At 38.4% G+C, this 23,625-nt stretch overlaps 1 protein-coding gene across 3 annotated transcripts in view; it reads right to left on the bottom strand.

Moving 5' to 3' along the window:
- LOC127455098 (CNK3/IPCEF1 fusion protein-like) overlaps nucleotides 1-23,625 on the bottom strand; it is a 51,152-nt gene that overhangs the window by 13,895 nt on the left and 13,632 nt on the right. For 2 of the 3 annotated variants that reach the window (XM_051722683.1, XM_051722685.1), the window contains 6 exons: nucleotides 17,938-17,979; nucleotides 14,102-14,221; nucleotides 12,092-12,151; nucleotides 11,244-11,312; nucleotides 8,797-8,916; nucleotides 3,272-3,363 (listed from right to left, as the gene is read on the bottom strand). In XM_051722683.1, coding sequence (XP_051578643.1) covers nucleotides 3,272-3,363; nucleotides 8,797-8,916; nucleotides 11,244-11,312; nucleotides 12,092-12,151; nucleotides 14,102-14,221; nucleotides 17,938-17,979 — 503 coding nt within the window. The remainder of the gene's footprint in view (nucleotides 1-3,271; nucleotides 3,364-8,796; nucleotides 8,917-11,243; nucleotides 11,313-12,091; nucleotides 12,152-14,101; nucleotides 14,222-17,937; nucleotides 17,980-23,625) is intronic. The other variant, XM_051722684.1, reaches the window with a different exon arrangement.

The raw sequence follows: 23,625 nt of genomic DNA, 5'->3' as shown, positions 1-23,625 counted from the left end.
AGCGCTTTCAACATGTTGTCCGCTCAGCATGTGCTGCATGGTAGTCTGACCGCCTCCCCTCTCCTCTCACTGCGGCTAAAGCAGCATGGAGCTCCACACACACAGCTCTCGTGCCCAGTTTAAACTGTAACAAAACTGAAGACAGACTGCGTCCAAAAACGGGAAAATGCTGCCTTCAGGCGGCTGTATTAAAAGGTAGGACGAAATAAGGTTTTTAAACTGTTCAGAGACCAGTTTCCTTTAGAGTTCCATTCATCCAAAAACGCTGTTGTTTGTAACTGATTAGGCAGCTGCCTACATTTTTGGAATGCGGCCAAAGGTCATGTAAAACAGCCCTAACAAAAGTGTAACTCCGATCCCGGCATCCTCTGTCGGTGTTGTTGATTTCGGTGTTGTTGCTTTTGAATCGTGTGTGCAAACAACATCACAAGAAAAATGGTCGATAGATAACATCACTACTAGGGTACTTCTGTGAGTCGGAAAGCAAAAGAGGAAAGTCTCCACGGTTGTTCCGTTCATCGTTAAGAGTTCTCATCTAGAAAGTTACTAAAGGAAAAGCACTGGGACTGTAGGGGAGAAAGGACCTTACTATCTATACAACTTTTCCTGTCAAAATGCACTTATTTCCTTCTTAGGAAAGACAACAAAACATAATGTAACAATAATGCTGTAACGAATGCTGGCAATGACAGGCAGACGAAGACGATGAAATGTAGAACCCAAGTGCAGTTTATTACTTGAAGCGTGAAAACCAAAAACGTGACTACAAAACATAAACATGGAATGGAATAGACTGGACTGGAACTGACTTCCAAACAACGTTACATAAACACAATACCTGACACTGATACAATGGAAACATGAGACTTAAATACATGGACATGGGAAATATAAACCAATGAACAAACAGAACTCTAAACAAGATAACAAGACAATGAGCATAAACCAATGACATGATAGAACCAATAACAAGACTATGAACCAATGGGAAAAAGACACAATGAACATGAGGGAAACAGGATGATCACATGACTTGACATGGAAACAGAGAATCACATGACATGGCAGGGAAACAGAAAATAACATGACATGGAAGGGAAACAGAAAATAACATGACATGGAACTACTTTTCAAAATAAAAGACATTAACACAAAACATGAACAAAAACACATCTAGACGTGACATATCCCCCCCAACTAGGGGCGGCTCCCAACGCCTCAAAACATAAACGTGGTGACTTGACGTGGCTACATGGCATGACATGGTAACATGGTACGGCAGAATCACTGACTTGGCCATGGTAGACGTGGATGCTGACTCATTGGCCGTGGCAGGTGTGAGCGCTGGCTCATAGAGCGGAGGCAGGCCTGGACTGTGGAGCGGCCTGGACCATGGAGCGGAGGCGGGCCTGGACCGTGGAGCAAAGGCTTGCTTGTGACATGGCATGGAGCAGTCTGGGGCTTGGCTGAGACATGGCATGGAGCAGACTGAAGCTTGGCTGTGACATGGCATGGAGCAGACTGAGGTTCGGCTGTGACATGGAGCGAAGCAGACTGAGGCGTTATTGTGACAGGCTCAGTCGTTGCTGTGACATGGCATGGAGCAGGCTGAGGCGTTGCTGTGACATGCCATGGAACAGGCCGAGGCGTGACAGGGCATGGAGCAGGCTGAGGTGTGGCTGTGACATGGCATGGAGCAGGTTGAGGCGTGGCTGTGACATGGCATGGAGCAGGTTGAGGCGTGGCTGTGACATAGCATGGAGCAGACTCAGGTGTGACTATGACATGGCATGGAGCAGACTCAGGCGTGGCTGTGACATGGCATGGAGCAGGCTGAGGCATTGCCATGACATGGCATGGAGCAGGCTGAGGCATTGCCGTGACATGGCATGGAGCAAGCTGAGGCATTGCTGTGACATGGCATGGAGCAGGCTGAGGCATTGCTGTGACATGGCATGGAGCAGGCTGAGGCGTTGCTGTGACATGGCATGGAGCAGGCCGAGGCATGGCTGTGACATGGCATGGAGCAGGCTGAGGTGTGGCTGTGACATGGCATGGAGCCGGCCAAGGCGTGGCTGTGACATGGCATGGAGCAGGCCGAGGCATGGCTGTGACATGGCATGGAGCAGGTTGAGGCGTGGCTGTGACATGGCATGGAACAGACTCCGGCGTGGCTGTGACATGGCATGGAGCAGACTCAGACATGGCTGTGACATGGCACGGAGCAGACTCAGGTGTGGCTGTGACATGGCATGGATCAGAGCTGAGGCATTGCTGTGACATGGCATGGAGCAGGCTTAGGCTTTTAAGCCAAAATTATCACATTTATTCATTTTAATTGAGACAAAATTCTTATTTGTCATTTTAAGTTTTGTTTTAAGGTGATTATATCAAAAGTTTTTAATAACTGTCAGACTAGTGAAAGGATAGCATTTGGGGTAAAAAGCCCCCCTGTTTCAGGGGCTAAAGATCCCTATAAAACACTTTTTTAAAGCAAGGAAATAGATTTGTTATGAACATTTTTCAAAGTGGGCTCACATTGACTGATCCAATCACAAAGGAGATTAATTTGTTTACAAAATACTTGAGATGATATAAAATGCCAAATGTGATTGAAATTAACAGGAAATGATGCAACCTTTTCTGAAGTGGTTATTTTGAATAAGCATTATCTTAATGTGTTACTCAAAAAAGCATCTTGCTGTCTCAGAAGTATCTGCATAAGTTAACAAATATGTTTTTTAATTATATTGCTTCACCAATATTCAACAAAAAGAATTGTATTTTTTAAATCTTGAGACACTTTGTGACCAGAAAAAATGGAAATGTTCCTTAAGGTGTGTCTTTAGCCCCGTTGTTCCCTATATTTGTACCTGGCAACCAATCTCCTACTGTGATAGTTTCTCATAGCACTCCGTGCTCTCTCTCTTCTCATGTAATAAAATAATTTAAAATACAATCAATATTTTCGGTCCATTTATTTACTTATTTGGTATGTACCCATGTAATAAGTGGGAATAATGTACAGTCAGCAGGGTATTATCGCAGAATAAACCCCTTCAGGATGATACAAGTGCTGATCACCCTGCTTGCAATAATGACTGACTATACATTATCCCTTAAATAAAATCTTTAAATACCAAAACATTTTCCCACTCAATGATGCTTAAACAATTAACATCATATGAGAGGCTTTAAATGGCTCTACATAGCCTAAAATGATGTAAAGTGCAGTAACCAGAGGAAAATTAAGTGAGATGGCCAAACTCACCTGAAGGACAGAGAACGGACAGAGGCTGCCACCCTCCCTAAAAGAGAATGTCTGGCTTTCTCTTTCTCCTCTTCTTCCTCTTCGTACTCCCTCTGAAAGAAAAAATGTATGATGCTGTTACCTCAGATTCATGTTTGGAAAAACCCTTTGACAGTGTGTGTTTTCTTGTGGTGAGATGCGTAGGTGTGTGATATGTGTTAGTGTGAACATATTTATGTATTTGTGAATGATTGTGGAAAGCTTGTGGCATGTATACATGTGCTTTTGTGTGTTCCGAGTGGGACCATATGTTTATCACTGTTTTTGCATGTGTATGTACTTAGCTATAGTTTGGAGACAAAATTGTCAGCAAAGGTTAGCTAAATCTGACAAAACCTCCCTTTGGGGACATTCCTGAAGGTCATCAATTGGAAAATTGATTAATAAATGAAGCAAATACTGTTTGTTAAAACTCTAGGGTTTAGGGTTATAGTAATTACTAGCTTTAATTATTAGCCTTAAAAAAATAGCTTTATATAAAAACAATAGAAGTCTATAGTCAGTCCTCATTTAGATTCTAAGTAAATGTGTGAGGAAAAGTACATTGTGGGGACCAAATGACCCCACAAGGATTTTAAAACCTGAATTCACCTTCATTGTAGGGACCAGCCAACAGTCCCTGTGAGAAAATGATAATAAACTTAATAAACATAATAAATATGTCTTAATTAAAATATAAAAATGTAGAAAGGTTTCTGTGATGGTTAGGTGTAAGCTTATGGCATAGAAAATATAATTTGCTTATTACACTGCCTGGCCCAAAAAAAAGTTGCATACTCTAATATTTTGTTGGACCGCCTTTAGCTTTAATTACGGCACGCATTCGTTGTGGCATTGTTTTGACATCCTTATGCAACATCACAACATTTATTTCCGTGCAGATTTGCAATAATGTTTGGCCGAGATCTTGTATTGATGACAGGAGAGTTGAACCACTCCGTAAAGTCTTCTTCAGCACATCCCAAAGACTTTCAATGGGGTTAAGATCATGACTCTATGCTGGCCAATTCATGTGTGAAAATGATTCCTCACGCTCTCTGAAACACTCTTTCACAATTTGAGCCTGATGAATCTTGGCATTGTCATCCTGGAATATGCTCGTCCCATCAGGGAAGAAAAAATCCATTAATGGGATAACCTGGTCATTCAGTACATTCAGGTAGTCAGCTGACATAATTTTATTGCAGCATAACATTGCTAAGCCTAGACCTGACCAACTGAAGTAACCCCAGATCATAACACTGCCTCCAGAGGCTTGTACAGTGGGCACTATGCATGATGGGTGCATCACTTCATGTGCTTCCCTTCTTTCCCTGACGTTCCCATCGCTTTGGAATAGGGTAAATCTGGACTCATCAGACAACATGAACTTTTTCCATTGCTCCACATTCCAATCTTTATGCTCCCTTGCAAATTGAAGTCGTTCTTTCTGATTAGCCTGGATTTCATGTGGCCACACAACTGTTTAGTTCCAATGCTGTAAGTTCTCGTCGCATTGTGTATGTGGAAATGCTCTTACACATTACACATAGCCATGAGTTCTACTGTCGGTTGTTTACGATGCGACTTCATCAAGCGTTTTAGTGATCTCTGATTATGATCATTCAAGATTTGTTTCAGGCCAAATTGCTTCTGTGAAGCTGACGGTTCACCACTAACCTTCCAGTTTTTAATAATGCGTTGGAGAGTTCTTAACCCAATTCCAGTGATTTCAGCAATCTCCTTAGTTTTTTTCTTTACTTGATGCAGGCAAATAATTTGCCCCTTCTGAAACACGGTAACATCTTTTCCACGACCATAGGATACGTCTTCCGACATGGTTGTTTAAGAAATGTGAAAAGAATTGTTGCCAGCTGAAACATATGAATCACTGCAATAATGATCCAATCATAGACTCTTAAGTATCTATTTTTATGGCCAGGAAGTTTATAAAAAACAATAGAAGTCAACAGAAGTGTGTGTTTGTGTTTGTTTTGGTATATATAGTTTACAAAAAAATTTTTAGGTTACACACTGGTAACTGTCAGGGCATTAATTGTGATAAGTGTCCCTGAAATTCCAAAAGCCAAAAGGTTTCTGTGATGGTTAGGTTTAGGGGTAGGGTCAGAGGATAGAAAATATACAGTAGTTAGCTCAGTATAAAAACATTATGTCTATGAAATATCCTAGTAAACCATATATACAAGAATGTGTGTGTGTGTGTGTGTGTGTGTGTGTGTGTGTGTGTGTGTGTGTGTGTGTGTGTGTGTGTGTGTGTGTGTGTGTGTGCGTGCGTGTGTGTGTCTGTGTATGCACAGCCCAGTGGATCAGTCCCTCGAGGTCACCAAGAGACCCAATCATTTTAAAAGCCACATGACTGCTACATTAAAAACTTCCCACTGGTAACACACACACATATAGCCAACAGAAATATACACACACACACACACACATAATAAATCAAAAGGCAAAAAGATCCAGGCAAATATGGTATATTTGAGTATGTTTATTTGTTATGTATGTGTTTGCAGTCACAGAGACTCGAAGATATGTCTTTGGAGAATGGATAAGAAGTCACTGTTGTCATGACAATGGTCCCAGTAAAACAAAAAGTTCAACAACAAAAAAATCAGATTGTCTCTTTCTTTTGAAAATGATGGAATGGTACTGATTTTAAAAGAGGAAATCACAAAGAGGAAATGTGTGTATTGCTCATCAAACAAGCAAAACTTTGAGTGTCGCGTGAACATGTGACGTCAATAAATCTGTTGCAAAGCAACCGCTAAAAGACCCAACAGTATAAATGCTGGCAGCATCTACATATCTGTAGTCTATTGTAGGCTACATGTCAAAATACTTTGAAATGACCCTGCAGGGTACAAAACTAATTGCAGTGTTGTTGAGCTAAACTGCCAGTGTAGAATAAAATGATTTTAAGAAATCTTAACATTCTCCATGCTTAAATTAGAAAATATATAGGGCTCCGTTTTCGTGAGTGCGCAAAGCGAAGCACTACGTGCTATGACCGTACGCAGCGTCTTATCCAATTTTATGAGAGCGCTAATTCTAAGTGCAATTTTCGTGCCAGAGCACATGCGCGTGGATGGGAGTGTTTGCGTTACTGTGGGTGTAGGCACACAAACTGTGGATGTATTGTATTTAAATGAAGTGGCACAAAGCACAATTTGCTATTTTCCTAAGAATTTGGTCATTGTGAATTGTCCAGTGTTTCTCTACAACTTGAGATTCACATAATCTCATGGTGTCTTTCTCCTCCAGAAGATGGCAATGCAAGGTTGTTTTAATGCGATTCTGAAGTGAGAAGCTTCTGACTGCGGGCATGCGAGACGCGGGAATAATGCAGTAATGCAGGCTGCTTTTGCCAGTGTGTGGGATACAAAGCGGTGCACTTGTGGCATGAACTAAAGAAGTTGCTGACGCTTCGTGTTAATATTTTCACCGGACATTGAGTCTGACAATGTTTGAATTTGTCGGACATTTGGATATTTTAACGGTCAAAAACAGGTAATTACTGGCTAATGGACACCCTGCTATGTACATGTTCAAGTCACTGCAAAAGGGGCCGTTGGAAAGAGAGAGTAAAATGTTTGGATTTGGTATGATTTTTTTTAACCACTTCGTTATTTTTACGTTTACGTTTTTTTCTATTTACGTTTCTATTTACGTTTTTTTTTTAAGTGTAATTTGAATTTAGAAATATGTTTGATTTAATTTTTTTTTGTTTCAATAAATTAATTTAATTTTTCAAAATCAATTTCAACTGTAGAAGTGAAGTGCGTACTGATACAATCACTGTTAATAGTGGCCATCATTTGTGTGTCAGTAGATGAAAATGATTAATAATACTTGTCTGTAATTTAACAGAGCCTACATCCATATGTATTGGTGTAGTGGGCTAAAGCACATAACTGGTAATCAGAAGCTGGTTCAATCCCCACAGCCATCATCATTGTGTCCTTGAGCAAGGCACTTAACTCCAGGTTGCTCCAGGGGGATTGTCCCTGTAATAAGTGCACTGTAAGTCACTTTGGATAAAAGCGTCTGCCAAATCCGTAAATGTATCCATATCCTGAACGACATTTTCTATGCGTATAAAAGGAACGTGTCCCATTTAACAAGGATGCACAAAATAATGTAAATCCATATTTTTATTCTTTCAATTCATTTCAAACAATCCATTTACAATACCAACTTCTTATGAATGTACTGTCTTTGTTTATATCACTGGCGCTTGACAGGGAATGGACTGTATAATAGAGAAGAACCTCCATTGACCCGATTAGCGCCTTGCGCACAATTTCGCCAAACCCACTTGCACCTAGACTTAACGCACGCTTACACAAAAATACCAAAACGTCATGGCCATGCCCATTAACTTTGCGCTTATGAGAAAAGGCATTGCGCAGCGCTTAGCCCTTGCGCACTTAAAATAGGGCCCATAATATCAAAAAGTATTTAAAAATACTAAAAAAAGGTCCTTCTAGGACATAAATGTCCACGTCAAAAAACTGCCATAATAATATTATATATTAATATTACTGTCAATGAGTAAATTTTTTTAACCAACATCAGTCCTGATCATAACTACTAAATATTCATTCATTTTCAGGATTTTAACCCTTTAAATGCCAGTTTGTTTATATAATGCCACTATAGTTTTTTATGAAAAAAAAACACCAAAAAAAATATTATTTTCCATTTACTGTATGCTAAGGGGATTTTTTTTTGGGATTATCACAGTCTGGGATATATCAATGATTAGCAACAACATTGATTTTGATGCATTATTATTTTTTGTGCAGTGTCAGATTTAAAAAAAAAAAACTCTCACGACCTTAGAGGACAAAATGTCCGCGTCAAAATCCTGCCATAAAAGTATTATATATTAATATTATTTTCCACTTTCACTGACTTCAATTTTTTAATCAACATCATTCCTGATTATAACTACCAAATATTCATATTACCTGCATCATTTATTCAATTGGCCTGCAGTGCTCTATAATACAGCAAACAGAAAATAGGGAAAAAGCATGTATTTGCTTCATAGGCTAAACATGAGAAAAATGGCACCATCTGGTGGAAAATATTAAAAATTTACATTTTGAAGCCAGGGCTCCGGAATGAAAGCATAATATCATAGAATTCATGATTTTATGCTTTAATGGCACTGGGATCAAATATTGCCGTTTTAATGGGTTTCAATGGGGATATTTTTGTCCTGAATGTCCTGAGTGCAACTATTTTGTGTACACAGTGTATTATAGATGTATTTTAGGAACTAAGTTTGAAATATCAAAATTCCCCCAAAAATACACACCTTTGGCTAAATTTATTTCGTTGGCATTAACACAACCAAAATGATAGAAAAAAACAAAAATGAAAAAGACAAAAATGACCCGAAGGTCACACAAGGGTTAAATTGACATATGTTGATGGGATAAAGAATGAAACTCTATTCCTAATCCACAGTTTAAAGTCTGTACCTCAGACTTGGCTCGGCTCTCTTTCCGTTTCAGGAACCCTGGAACCCTTCTCAGAACCAGAGTTACTCCATTTGGATTCTCCTCAAGTTTTTGAACAAGGTTTGTTCTGCTCCAGCCAACCTGGATTTGGAAGTATCATTTACATTGCATGAATAAATGTATATTTGTTTCCAAAATTACTATTTATGCCTGAGTTTTTTAGCATTTTATTTTACAATGTTATTGTTGAACTTTTGAGAAATCATATTTTCCCACCTCAGGCCCAAAGCAAGAGGGTCATAACCATCATAGACATTGGGAGACCATCATAGGGGGACATCGCCCCCAATATTCAGATTAGAGATCAACAAGTGTGGGTTTTTCAATGGCCGTGTCTTAAATTATTATCCCCAGACCTAAATATGTGGTTACTGCCTTGCAAAGTACCAATAGTTATAAACTCAGCAAAAAAAGAAACGTCCTCTCACTTTCAACTGCTTTTATTTTCAGCAAATTTAAACTGTGTAAATATTTGTATGAACATAAAAAGATTCAACAACTAAGACATAAACTGAACAAGTTTCACAGACATGTGACTAACAGAAATGGAATAATGTGTCCCTGAACAAAGGGGGGGTAAAAATCAGAAGTAACAGTCAGTATCTGGTGTGGCCACCAGCTGCATTAAGTACTGCAGTGCATCTCCTCCTCATGGACTGCACCAGATTTGCCAGTTCTTGCTGTGAGATGTTACCCCACTCTTTCACCAAGGCACTTCCAAGTTCCCGGACATTTCTGTGGTGAATGGCCCTAGCCCACACCTTCCAATCCAACAGGTCCCAGACGTGCTCAATGGGATTGAGATCGGGGCTCTTCGCTGGCCATGGCAGAACACTGACATTCCTGTCTTGCAGGAAATCATGCACAGAACGAGCAGTATGGCTGGTGGCATTGTCATGCTGGAGGGTCATGTCAGGATGAGCCTGCAGGAAGGGTACCACATGAGGGATGAGGATGTCTTCCCTGTAACGAACAGCGTTGAGATTACCTGCAATGATAATAAGCTCAGTCCGATGATGCTGTGACACACCGCCCCAGACCATGAACGGACCCTCTACCTCCAAATCGATCCCGCTCCAGAGTACAGGCCTCGGTGTAACGCTCATTCCTTCGAAGATAAACGCGAGTCCGACCATCACCCCTGGTGAGACAAAACCGTGACTCGTCAGTGAAGAGCACTTTTTGCCAATCCTGTCTGGTCCAGCGAAGGTGGGTTTGTGCCCATAGACAATGTTGCTGCCGGTGATGTCTGGTAAGGACCTGCCTTACAACAGGCCTACAAGCCCTCAGTCCAGCCTCTCTCAGCCTATTGCGGACAGTCTGAGCACTGATGAAGGGATTGTGCGTTCCTGGTGTAATTCGGGCAGTTGTTGTTGCCGTCCTGTACCTGTCCCGCAGGTGTGATATTCGGATGTACCGATCCTGTTCAGGTGTTATTACACGTGGTCTGCCACTGCGAGGACGATCAGCTGTCCTTCCTGTCTCCCTGTAGCGCTGTCTTAGGCGTCTCACAGTACGGACATTGCAATTTATTGCCCTGGCCACATCTGCAGTCCTCATGCCTCCATGCAGCATGCCTAAGGCACGTTCACGCAAATGAGCAGGGACCCTGGGCATCTTTCTTTTGGTGTTTTTTCATTAGAAAGGTCTCTTTAGTGTCCTAAGTTTTAATAACTGTGACCTTAATTGCCTACCGTCTGTAAGCTGTTTGTGTCTTAATGACCGTTCCACAGGTGCATGTTCATTAATTGTTTATGGTTCATTGAACAAGCATGGAAAACATTGTTTAAACCCTTTACAATAAAAGTCTGTAAAGTTAGTTGGATTTTTACAAAATTATCTTTAAAATACAGTGTCCTGAAAAAGGGACGTTTCTTTTTTTGCTGAGTTTATAATGCTACTAACTCAAATTTAACACTGAAGTGCCTCATTATTCCAATCTTGTCAGAGTATATTTGAAATTTTCACACTTGGAATTCAAATCTTTCCTAATTTGAATTTTAATTCTGGTAGAATAACTCAGCATTATAATTGAAATCATCATCCTCCAAACATGTTTTGTTCCAGCCCTGTTACATTCTAAATGTTTTAGGGTTGAATGTCAAGAAGCATCAAAGTTACAGTAGATTCTTTTTGAAGAATCAGTTTTTCTGAAATAAGCATTGTTTTCCTTGTATTTGTTGTTCAGTAATTATAAGCCACTGGGCTGCAAACTATCCAATAATCCAATTTAAGTGGACAAAAGACAGCACAGCAACAGCGGGCAGGTCATAAAATGGATGGGCTTCAGCCCCACTCATTAGAAATCATGTCTCATTTTCTTTCTTACAGCAGTCTTTATGTAAATAACACAACATATCACTTTCAGTGCCGTTAACCATCATTAGCACTGAATTGCTGACACTCACCACTATCTGGCCATTGACCTGAATGACCTCATCTCCTTCTAAAATCTTCTCACAGAACTCTGTGGGAGACTGCAAGACAGGATTCATGATTATGGAAAACAACATAAAAGTGTTAAAGCATTCTTAAACAGTATGACAGTAAAAAAATAAATAAATTAATAATACCAAAGGAATGTTTTTTTTTTTTTTTTTGTAGTTAAGAAGTTGTACAGAAGAAGCTGTACAAATCATTTCCCCCCATATATTAGCTAAATATGACCCAACTTCCTTTTGGGGACACAGAGGACGTCCTCAATTCTTTGGTATGTCCCCATTTAGATTGGCAAGTAAACATTTGTTTGTTTGTTTGTGTGTGTGCATGAGAATATGTGGGGAAAAGCATAGCTCCACTTTTTCCCTGTTTTTGTCCCTGTGGAGGGCTATTTCAAGCATCATTTAACAAAAAGCCTTTTTTCTCTTTTTATGGTCATTCACTGTAGGAAGGCAAATTGAGCAGGAAACATTTAAAATATTACACCTAAGATTCTCGTTTTGAGTCCAGACACCTTTAACCTAACTCACTTTATCCACAGGAAGTTATATTAGTATCTACAGCTTTAGCTTTAGCTTCAAGTGCTGCATGTCATTGCATGTCAGTTCAGCTAGTTTGAGTCAATTCCATTTCAAGTCAACTAATTTTAGAGATAAACCAAAATCCACTGCAGACTTCAAACACTGTCTGTTTATGCCTGAACAACCTTAAATTACTCCCAGAATAAATACTTAAAAAGTACATTAAGAGAAAAGCATGATACTTTTCCTTCTTGGTAAAAGACATGAAGCACTGGGGTACCATCAAACTATCCTACCTCAGCTGCTGTTCCAGAGACAAAATGATTTCTGGATCCTGTGGTGGTGATCTCAATTCCCTATGTGAAAGAAATAATGTGCATATCAAGCCAAGAATATCTCAGATGTCAGCTAAACTGCAATGTACTGGATTGATATTGGGCCTTATAAAGGAGCTGAAAATCAGGGTTGTTAATTGCTCTGTGGGCTTTGCTGGTCCACTTTAATATGCCTGTGTAGTTAACATGATAACATTTAGTCCTACTACCAACTAGATCAGAGTGCCTTATGGAAGGAAATTCAAAGAGAAAGCAGAACTGAGTGAACATGTTCAAACCAGTAATGCTCAATGAATCGACCGCAATATCAGATGTCAACCTAAGCCGGACCTGAGTAATATTGATTGAACTGAAAATGTACTGCACATATGTACAAGCCTCCTGCTTAAGAAATAATGAGCCAGGATGGTCTAGACTCAGGCTAACTGAATTGATAGCCCTATTTTCCAAATGCATATCAATGATAGGAGCATTTCAAATACATAAATCCCTCTTTTTATTTCCCAATACAGATTCCAATACCTGAACTCAGGTTATCGGCCAATACAGAGTACTGATCCAATACCAGTGTTCTTTTTGGAATATGACAGACCTTAGAAGTTTTCCAAAAATGGAAAATCCCTTATTGTGTTTCCATCAATAGTTGGTGGAAAATAATTGGCTTATGTGAACTGTCTAAATGAATTTACACATGCAACTTGGACTGTGTATTTTGTACTCAGGCACACAAAACAAAGGAACATTATGAGTGTTAAACAAACCAGGGCCAATTTGAACCAATGAAAAAAAAAATAATCTAAATTAATAATTTAACAGTTCACAGACAGCAGAAGCTAATTTGTGTTTGTGTCCAATTTAGAGTAATGAGCAACCATTTCGTTTGAACTCAACTGTACCTCTATACAAAGCATGATTAGTTGTTTGACAATTGCAAAATCAAGGAGCAAATTTAAAAATAGCAAATTATCCAAATTGATTCTGAATTTAAATTTGGAAAATTACATTAAAGGAATACTTCACCCAAAAATGAAAATTCTCTCATGATTTACTTACCTTTAAGCCATCCCAGATGTGTGTGACTTTCCTTCTTTAGCAGAACCAAAGTGAAGATTTTTATAAGCACATTTCAGCTCTGTTTGTCTCTACAATGCAAGTGAATGGGTACCATCAAGCTGCTGGCTTTATGTCGTTCCAAAAGGCATATTTAGGCAGCATAAAATACTCCACATGACTCCAGTCAAAGATCAATTAATGTCTTCTGAAGCAAACCGATAGGTTGGTGTAAGAAACAAATCGATAATTAAAATGTTTTTAACTTTAAATCATTGCTTCCAGCCAGCGCTGGATTGCTGTTTGAAATTACCTAACTTACCTATTATAAGCGACCCAGTGGCTTATAATTACTGAACAACAAATACAAGAAAAACAAAGCTTATTTCTTGCGTGACGTTCGTTCCTCTGTTGTATACAAAGCACACGCTTCTGACTTCTCGAGTGAATGCTCCATTGCGCTTACATCACGTGATGCGTCGACTGCTGGCAGGAAGCTAGTTAATAAAGTTTTAAAAATTAATTTAATTTTTACACAAACCTATCAATTTGCTTCTGAAGACATTCATTGATCGACTGGAGTCATGTGGATTACTTTTATGCTGCCTAAATATGCCTTTTGGAACGACAAACAGCCAGCAGCCTGATGGCACCCATTCACTTGTATTGTATGGACAAACAGAGCTGAAATGTGCTTATAAAAAAAAAAAAAAAAAGGAAAGACATACACATCCAGGATGGCTTAAAGGCAAGTAAATCATGAGAGGATTTTCATTTTTGGGTGAACTAACCCTTTAATATTGTTCTTCTGAAAGTCAGAGAACAAAAAGGGTAGGGAATTGGACAACATGGAGATAGGGTGAGATAGATGGAAATGAATTAGTGTAAAAAAAGGGAGTTTTAATTGATAAGAAGCATTACCACGTGGTCTTCTGGTGAGATTGGGACCAGGTCAACACTTTCCAGCTGTGCAGTATGGGTAAGAAGAGACACTGGACTGACAGTCAAAATCTCATCACACACTGATACCAACTGACGACACTGCAGGAGAGAGACAGAGTGAGGGATGGAAAAAGTACGAAAAAAAACAAATCTTATCATCAGGTTAATTAAAGATGGCACACCATTTCTAAAGTAATGAAGCCTGATGAGAAGTCAGAACTCAGAACCACTACATTTAAATATTACAGTAATATTATTGACAGTTTTTATATTCACAAGTATGATATAAATATGGATTAAGACAAATGGATTAACAAAAAATAACTAGAAAGACTTAGTGATCAAATCTAAAAATAACAAACTATAACAAAAAAATCTATATTAAAGGAATATTCCAGGTTCAATACAAGCGTTTGTAGCATAATACTGATTAGCACAAAAATTTTATTTGACTCATCTCTCCTTACTTTAAAAAAAAGCAAAAATCGAGGCTCCACTGAGGCACTTGCAAGGGAACTGAATGGGGCCAATCCGTAAACGTTAAAATACTCACTTTCTCAAAAGTATGGCCACAAGACATAAACTATATGTGTGTAAACATGATTTTAGTATGATTTAGTATGACCCTTCAGCCTGTTCTGTCTCGCTCTCATCTTATAAACTCATCAACAGCTGTGAATTATTTGGAGATGAATAAATCGTCCCCAACGATCAGCTTTATCGAATACCCACCTAATTATGTGGGCCCTGAGGAGCTGGTGACTCGGTTCAACTCTGTGTGTATGGATATTCTTGATTGTTGCTCCATACAGAGTCAAGAAATTAAATGTAACTATAGAGCCTTGGCTTAATAATTATATCCATGCCCTCTGGCAGGAAAGTAGGAAAGCCGAGTGGAAATGGAGGAAAGACAGATTATTTGTCTCTCTCCAAATTTTAAGTGAGAGTTTGAGAAAATATCAGATGGCTGTGAAGACTGCAAGAGCAAGTTATTTTTTAAACTCTCCTAAGATACTGTTTTCAACTATAAATGGAATATTTAACCCGGCTGGAGGGCTTGGTTTTAACCCCTCTGTAGGCACATGTGAAATGTTCTTAAACTATTTTGTTAGCAAAGTAACTATGATTAGAGCTAATTTTTCCATACAAGTTGTAGATGCAGCAGAGACATCTGCTTGTTTTAGCACATTTGATCGATTTGAGGATGTATCAGTGTCAGCAGTTAAAGACATCATTATGCACAGAAGGCCATACTCGTGCAGTCGTGATGTCGTTTCGCTACAACTTATCAAGGAGGTGGTAGATGATTTTTGCCCTAGCATTACTGCCATTATTAATAGTAGCCTCCGGTAAAGGAATTGTTCCTCAGTATTTTAAGCATGCGTTGATTCAACCGCTTCTTAAGAAGCCAAGTTTAGATCCAGTGGAGCTGATGAATTATCGGCCTCTTTCTAAGCTACCGTGGCTGTCAAAAATTCTTGAGAAAGTAGTTATATTGCAGTTAACCCCATTTTTGGAGAAGAATAACATCTTGGAAAAATTTCAGTCAGGTTTTAGGACGGGTTATAGCACAGAGTCTGCTCTTTTAAGAGTTGTAAATGACCTGCTTATAATTAGGGATTCAGGCAATTATGCTGCTTTAATTTTACTTGATCTGAATGCAGCATTTGATACTATAGATCATGCGTGTCTCATTGAGCAGTTATCTAAAATGGTGGGGACCAGTGGGATTGCTCTTCAATGGTTCTCCTCTTATCTTGCAGATAGAGTGTTCTCAGTAGAGATTGGCGACTTTTCATCGTCCCTTGTGCCTGTTACTTGTGGGGTTCCTCAGGGGTCTGTTTTAGGGCCTATGTTGTTTTCTTAGTATATGCTTCCTTTGGGCATGATTTTTAGAAAATATGATATATCATATAATTTTTATGTTGACAATACTCAAATTTATCTGCCTTTGAAATCCAGTGATGGTGTTCTTAATTCTTTATTGCATGCTTGGAAGAGGTTAAAAATTGGATGGCTCACAACCTACTCCAATTAAATACAGGGAAGATGGAGATAATGATTTTTGGGCCAGCTGATGGAGCATTGAACACTGCTCCAAATCTGGGTCCATGGTCAGCCCATTTTCAGAGTCAATTTAGAAACTTGGGGGTTGTTCTTGATCCAGATCTTAAACTAGATAAGCAGATAAATGTTGTGATTAAGAGCTGCTTTTTTCAAATTAGAGCAATTGCGAAGTTTAAGTGCATTGTTTCAGCCAATGATTTGGAGAAAGTGATTCATACCTTTATTTCATCACGTTTAGATCAGTGCAATGTACTTTATATTGGATCCTGTCAGGCTTCAATTTCGAGACTGCAGCTAATTCAAAACGCAGCAGTAAGGCTGCTTGTTGGGGCAAAGAAGAGGGATCACATCTCGCCAATTCTGGCTTCGCTTCGCAGGCTGCCAGTTGAATTTAGGATCAAATATAAGGTATTACTGTATGTGTTTAAAGCACTCTATGGAATGGCCCCCGCTTATGTGTCTGCCCTCATTTCTTTACAGCAGCCTTGGAGAACACTAAGATCGTCTAACAAATTATTACTCTCGGTGCCCCGATCTCATTTGAAATCAAAAGGTGATCGTGCTTGTAGGGCTTAGATTATGGAATGGACTGCCGCTTGAAATTAGAGCTGCTCCTAGAATTTCTACTTTTAAAGCTTGTGTTAAAATGTATTTGTATTCCTTGGCCTTTGAGTAAGAGGCATTGATGTATTGTTTGAAGTTTTAATGTGGTCTGTAATTTGTGTTTTTATGTTTTATGACTTTTATGAATGTACAGCACTTTGAGCTACCATGTAGATGGAAAGTGCTTTATAAATAAAAGAAATGAAATAAAATCCCTTACTAACATTTTCTGTGTAAATTTATATACAATTTTACAACTTTGTTGCCATGACAATGTAATGTCAACAAACCCTAAAACCCTAAAATGACTGTACAAATGTCAATTTAAACAACTTTACAGCTCAAGTAATACACAAGTTTTATCAGAAGAATTAATGAAAGTGTTTTTATAAAATTATAAGCTTCAAATTTCTGTTTAAACCTTCCAAAAATTGGCCCCATTCACTTCCATTGTAAGTGCCTCACTATAACCTCGATTTTTGTCGTAATCAACATTATGCAAAAAATGCTATCGATTGAGCTTGACTTGTATTGAACCTAGAACATTTCTTTATTTTATAGAAGAAGAGAGACATAGGCTACATTCACAAAGTTATGAATGGGAATGGCACTGTATTTACTAACAGGTTTGACTTTCAAATTGCCCTGTACATACAGCAGCAGACAGAAGAGAATAATGTCTGTATGAACAGATAACAAAGTCAATTCCATTCTCTAATCAGCAAGTTATGTAACCATAGTGGCAGATTATATGATGTATCAAGACTTTGTATTTTGTCTTTAAGGATTTAATTGTTATTCTAAACTAATCTGCATTTCGGGACACTGCACATCCAACGTCCCTTCAAAGGCAAAATGTTTTTAAAATAGTTCCAAACAAAACCAAAGCAGGATCAAAGCAAACCTAAGTAGGATGCATGTTGCCGAAGCACAGACAAGCGGAGGGATGCAAACAATGAAGCATCCTAGTGCTGTTATACTTAATATCAGCGCTCTTGGAATGCCACTAGTCCAATCAGATTCAAGGACACAAACTAAATGAAAGACTATTTAGCACTCCAAACAGGACTGACAATCACATTCTGCTGCTGTATGTACATAGCCATAGAAAGTAAGAGTTAAAACGGAAACTCATAATCCCTTACTATAGAGATGATGTCCTTCTCCTTTTCGAATACATCGGTCTCCTACAGTAGAAAAGAGACAGAGAGAAATGAGAACATATACTAGAAATGTACAGTGTTCGCTTTCACCCACTAAGGAGTTTGTTTTGGTAGTGGAGACAGAGTCCATATAGATCCATACAAATCTATTAAGGCAGAAAGGAGTTATTCTAACCCCACTCACTCTTGGAGTGGGGTTAGAACACTTGAAACAGAGTGACATACTGCTAATATCTGTTTGCTAACAAATCTCAAACCGTGAACTACAACAGGAGCTGAACAAGACATAAGAACAAGACTACACTACATGCTCTCTCTCTCTCTCATATACACACACACACACACACACACACACACACACAAATGAAACATGTAGATCATGGGATAATTAAAGGATTAGGGTGGACAGACTCCACTGAGAATCAATGGCAACAGAAAAGGGTTAAACCAATTAACCAAATCTTATGTAACACTCCTAAAGATAAACACTGAATCTGTAGTCTTCCAGGCCACCAACAGATTTACTTCAGCCAATAGACAATTAACTGAGTAATGAAATTAAAACAAATAGAGGATCATATCCAACCGTAGATCTGTTTGAATTACCTGAACGGAATCAGAGTTAGTCCATCCAAGGCATGAAAGTCACAAGTACATATTTATCCTGTCATGCTGATAGCAGTGCACTCCTGTTTTAACTAAACTGAACTCAGCCATCAAGGGGTGCAGGAGAGGATGTGACATGACACGCAGCAGAAGAGTTTTGTGGGAGCTGTGTGTGTGTGTGTGTGTGCGTGCGTGCGTGTGTGTGTGTGGGCAGGTTTGGGTGGTTTAAGAGGACATTTTTTTATGTTACAAACTGGTAATTACAAGGGTATTATGTTATAAATGTGGTTTATGAGGACATTTCTAGTGTCCCCATAATTCAAATCGCTTAAAAATCATACTAATTATGTTTTTGTTTTTTTTTTATGTGAAAATGCAGAAAGTTTTTTTTTTAGGGGTAGGGTTAGGGGATAGAATTTATAGTTCATACAGTATAAAAATCATTATGTCTATGGAGAGTCCTCATAAGGATAGCTGCACCAACATGTGTGTGTGTGTGTGTGTGTGTGTGTGTGTGTGTGAGATACTGATGGCTCACATCTCATACATTTAACAGGTGTGTCACTTCCCCTCTAAACAGGAAGACACACACACATGTTTACTAAGCTATCTTAATCAGAGACTGTTTAGCAGAGATGGGCCACCTCTGTTAAAATGAATGGGAGAAATTGGAACGGTCAACGGATGTAGAAAGGAAGTCCTGCCTTACTACTCGTATCTACTTGAATGGGGAAAGACCGGAATCTCCAAAACGGTTGGTCAACAAGACTACGATCAAAGAACATATTTTAAATCAGCAGCAGAATCTGACAACAATGGTATAATAAATTGTGCTTCTTTACCTCAGATTACGCAAAAAAACGAAATTTTCCAGGCTTGTATAGCTCATGCACATGCGCATTCTCTAGTTGATTGACAAGCGATATCTGTATCTAAAAGGTGAATGGCTCTTTTACCTATAATGCGGGACTTCCTTTCTACATCCGTTGACCATTGGGAGTTCCAATTTCTCCCATTCATTTTAACTGAGGTGGCCAGTCTCTGCCCTAACTCACACCGTAACCCTAAAAGAAAACTTTAAGCATTTGAGCTAAAAAATAACAGAGAGCTGGCACTTAAACACATCAGTGGCTACTGGGATTGCACTTTAAACGCAATTATCTTCTTTGTTTGAGATGATTGGAAAAGCATATGGTTTTGCTCCCAAGGTAAGATGTGCCATTACCATGGAAACACATATTAATGTAAAAGTGCATAGAATGATAGGAGAAAGCTAAAACACACCCACACACACATTGTTCATGTCTTTTTTTAAATGTAATTTAGTATAATATCTCCTCCGGTGATTAATTTTCAAATTAACACCCTGTTAAATAAAACTGTCAGACTGTCTTTTTATAGGTCATTATGGCTAGGTTCAAGCCTAGTTTGCCCCTTACTGTTGATCTGAGATCCATCTCGCTGATATACTTTAATAAGTTTCTCATCTTAATAAAATCATGGAAAAGATGTAAGCTATAAAACGATGCCCAATCAAGGACATCTGAAACCAAAGACAATAATTTCTATAGTAGGGTAATACTTACCCTACACAAAAGGAGCTCCATTCAGCCCAAAGCCTTTACCTTGTTTTCCTCTAGTTCTCAAAAAAGCTCATCATTTACACTGACAATGATCATTACTTCTGTTTTCAACACTGCAGACAGAGATAGAGAGAGAGAGTCTTTCTCTGTGACAGAACAGGTTAGCTGTTATCTCCTTAGTGTGTACACCTTTCTAACTCTTCTTCTCCCTCTCTTTCACTCCCTCTTCTTTCAGTTTCAAAGTATATAAATCATTCTGTCTCTTTGCAGAAGTACGCAGCTAAATCAAATGATCTGTTAGTGGGTCACAGGGCCTTAAGCAGACCTGAACATACTAAAAAAAGATCTGCCTCATATTCTTCATGGAATGCCTCATATCCATTTACACCTCTCCTCATATTGTCAAAAACAACACACACACTTATACACCCACATACTTAAACATGTTTTGTTACTCCATGAGGTTATATCTTAATTAAATGATTATATTCAGTTTAGTTTAATATGACTGAATCAACCTGACTACATTAGGTTCAGTACTTTTCAAGGGTCACATAAGGTCAAAATAGCTCAGCCTCAATAACATCCTCAGTAGCTGGGTTTCCATCCACATAAATTTTATGTGCATTTTGGGATATCGCATAACAACTGCTGGATGGAAACACAAAGATGTGAATAAAATCTCCAAAATGGGCATAAAAAACGTATACGCTCGCTTGAGGTGGATAATTGTTTATTTGATTAGAAAAAGTGTGCATAAACCATGATGGAAACACATTTACTGAATAAACTCTTATTCGGTTTATTAGAAATACAAGATGACTGTTAATGTGTTAATGTGACTGAATAACTTGTTCATAACTGGACTAAATGGGACAAATCATCGCATCTGAAATGTTGCTGTAGTCATCCTGAAATAATGGTGTCCAGAAAATCCAAAGCCTGCAAAGAGTTTGCAGAGCCAATAAATTGGATACAAATTTGAACTGTGATGAAGAACAGGTTTACTGACACTTTTGAAAAATATATTATATCCACACGGCAAAGACATAAGGATGGAGGAATACACACACATTGTGCTCCCAGAACTGTGTGATGCACTGACGCTCCCACACATGAGACAACGTTTTTACAGTATTTTGTCTGTGTGCTCTAAACCGTGATTATTTTATTAATAAAAGAGTCAAAGTAGTTACAATTTCTCCGGAAGTGACGATTTTGTTTTTTGAACACATGGGATGGAAACACGGCTTTATTCGCACATTGTTTTTGCGATATTGTGGTTTTTCCGCATAAATTAAGTTTGCAACTTGGATGGAAAGACCAGTGTGACTCACAGTGTGGGCTAAATGAAATCAAAATTTCAAAATTAACTACATTAATTCATTTTTAAAATACATTTTGTATGTCTATTGAATTTCACTTTAAAAGATGTACATATACAATAATATGAAAAATGTATATTGAATTACTTTTTGCACCGATAGATTGTTAGTAATAAAGTTTATTATACAAGTTTAATGTGTATGATGTTAACAGGTTGACAAATCTGTTTAGATCTGCCACACCGGAGAAAACTTTACTTTTACTCTACCTTCTATCTAGAGTGAATTTCCGAGCAAAAATATAGAAATCATGTCCAAGTTTAGTATAAACTCTGCTATGGGGTTCAATATTTCTATGTCTGCACCTCTACAAGTTCTCCAAATACAACATTAACTACACAAGTCAGCAAACTGAACTTAATTTCTGTGGCACTGGCTCTGGATGCAGTCTACGAGGAGAGAGGAATTCTTAAATTCCAGGACACAGACTTTTCATTAAATAAAACAACTGAGAAGCTATTTCCTCTCAAAACGCAACAGCAAATATTCAAATATTATAGTAAAGTATGGCTGAAGCAAACACACAAAACACTGAGAGGAAAGTGTATTCAAGGTAAAGAAGATAAAAACAGCACACATGGACCCTCTGTCTGATCGACTTGACCATTTCCTCTTAATCAAGTACGTTATTTTAGTACCACTGTGTGTGTGTTTGTATCTCATGCCTCCTCAGCTCTCTTTCTCTCTCTACACCACTTTAATCCATCCTTTAATTAATCTTTCACTCCTTGACTTCTTTGTTTCTTCACTCCTCTCTCTCTCTCCTGTGTGGATAAAGTCATCAGCTGACTGCTAATTATTCCACAACCCCCAGGCACTGCTACCAATACAGACAAATCCACATAAACACACTGAAAAACATGTACAGACACAATCATTTCTTTGACATAAAGAGCTTTCTTAATATCTGGGCTAACCCTGGAGACACAGAATATAATTCTTGCACCACACCATTGCCTTCGCCTTTTTATCTGCTGTCAAGATATTAAACGAACAGTTTGACCAAAAATGAAAATTCTGTCAACATTTACTCACTCTCATGTCATTCCAACTCATTTTACTTTCTGTCTTTGGTGGAACACAAAAGGAGAAATTTTGAAAGATTTTCTGGTCACTCTTTTCCATGCAATTACATGGAATGGGGACTAGAGCTTTAAAGCTTAAAAAAGGATGCAAAAGAAAAAAAAATAAAATAAAAAATAAATAAAAAACACACATATATATATCATAAAAGTGCTCCATACGACTCAAGTCTTTGAAGTCATTCAATAGCTTTAGGTGAGAAATTTTTAATATTTCGGTAAATATTTATTTGAAACAACATGAAGGTGAGTAAATGATGACTTTTGGGGTGAACTATACCTTTAACCTCAACACCACTAGTCAGAAGGAAATACCATCACACATAAAGTCACATCAATATATCATAAGAAAGGTTTGCTTGATATGTTGACCTTTGGGCCTCAGGTGACGATGGTTCATTCATATGATGATAAGGGGCCCACCTGCTCCCTAACACCTGTTCCAATACCCACTGTCAGCGGCAGAGCGCTTCTATAAATGTCAACAGCTTATTAAAAGTAAGCAGAATGCACACTTTATTCCCAGAAACCTTTGAATTCTGTTGTGTTTAGACTGAACTCCCACTGCAGTGATTAACAGAGAGTGGAATGACCTGACCTCAAAGATGTAACCTTTTCTCTAAACTGTCTTGAGCTGTCTTGAGAGTTCATATGGTGATCCTATCACATAAGCACATCAGTCAGTTACCGTATTGAATGTCGTTAGTGGACATACAGCACTGTGCAAACGTTTTAGGCACATGTGAAAAACTTTCAAAGTGAGGATTTCTTTTAAAAAAAAAATGACATAAATAGTTTTCATTAATCAATTAACATCATACAGAGTCCAGTAAACAGAAAAAGAGCTAAATAAATATTTGGTGTGAACACTTTTGCCTTCAAAACAGCACCAATTCTCCTAGGTCACCTGGACACAGTTTTTCTTGGTTGTTGGCAGATAGGATGTTCCAAGCTTCGTGGAGAATTTGCCACATTCTTTTATTTATTTAGTCTGTCTCAATTACTTCTGTCTCT

Source organism: Myxocyprinus asiaticus, chromosome 17 (assembly GCF_019703515.2).
Source record: "Myxocyprinus asiaticus isolate MX2 ecotype Aquarium Trade chromosome 17, UBuf_Myxa_2, whole genome shotgun sequence".
Lineage (NCBI taxonomy): Eukaryota > Metazoa > Chordata > Actinopteri > Cypriniformes > Catostomidae > Myxocyprinus > Myxocyprinus asiaticus.
Note: the sequence above shows the minus strand (reverse complement) of the source record. Positions and strands in the feature narration are given on the sequence as shown.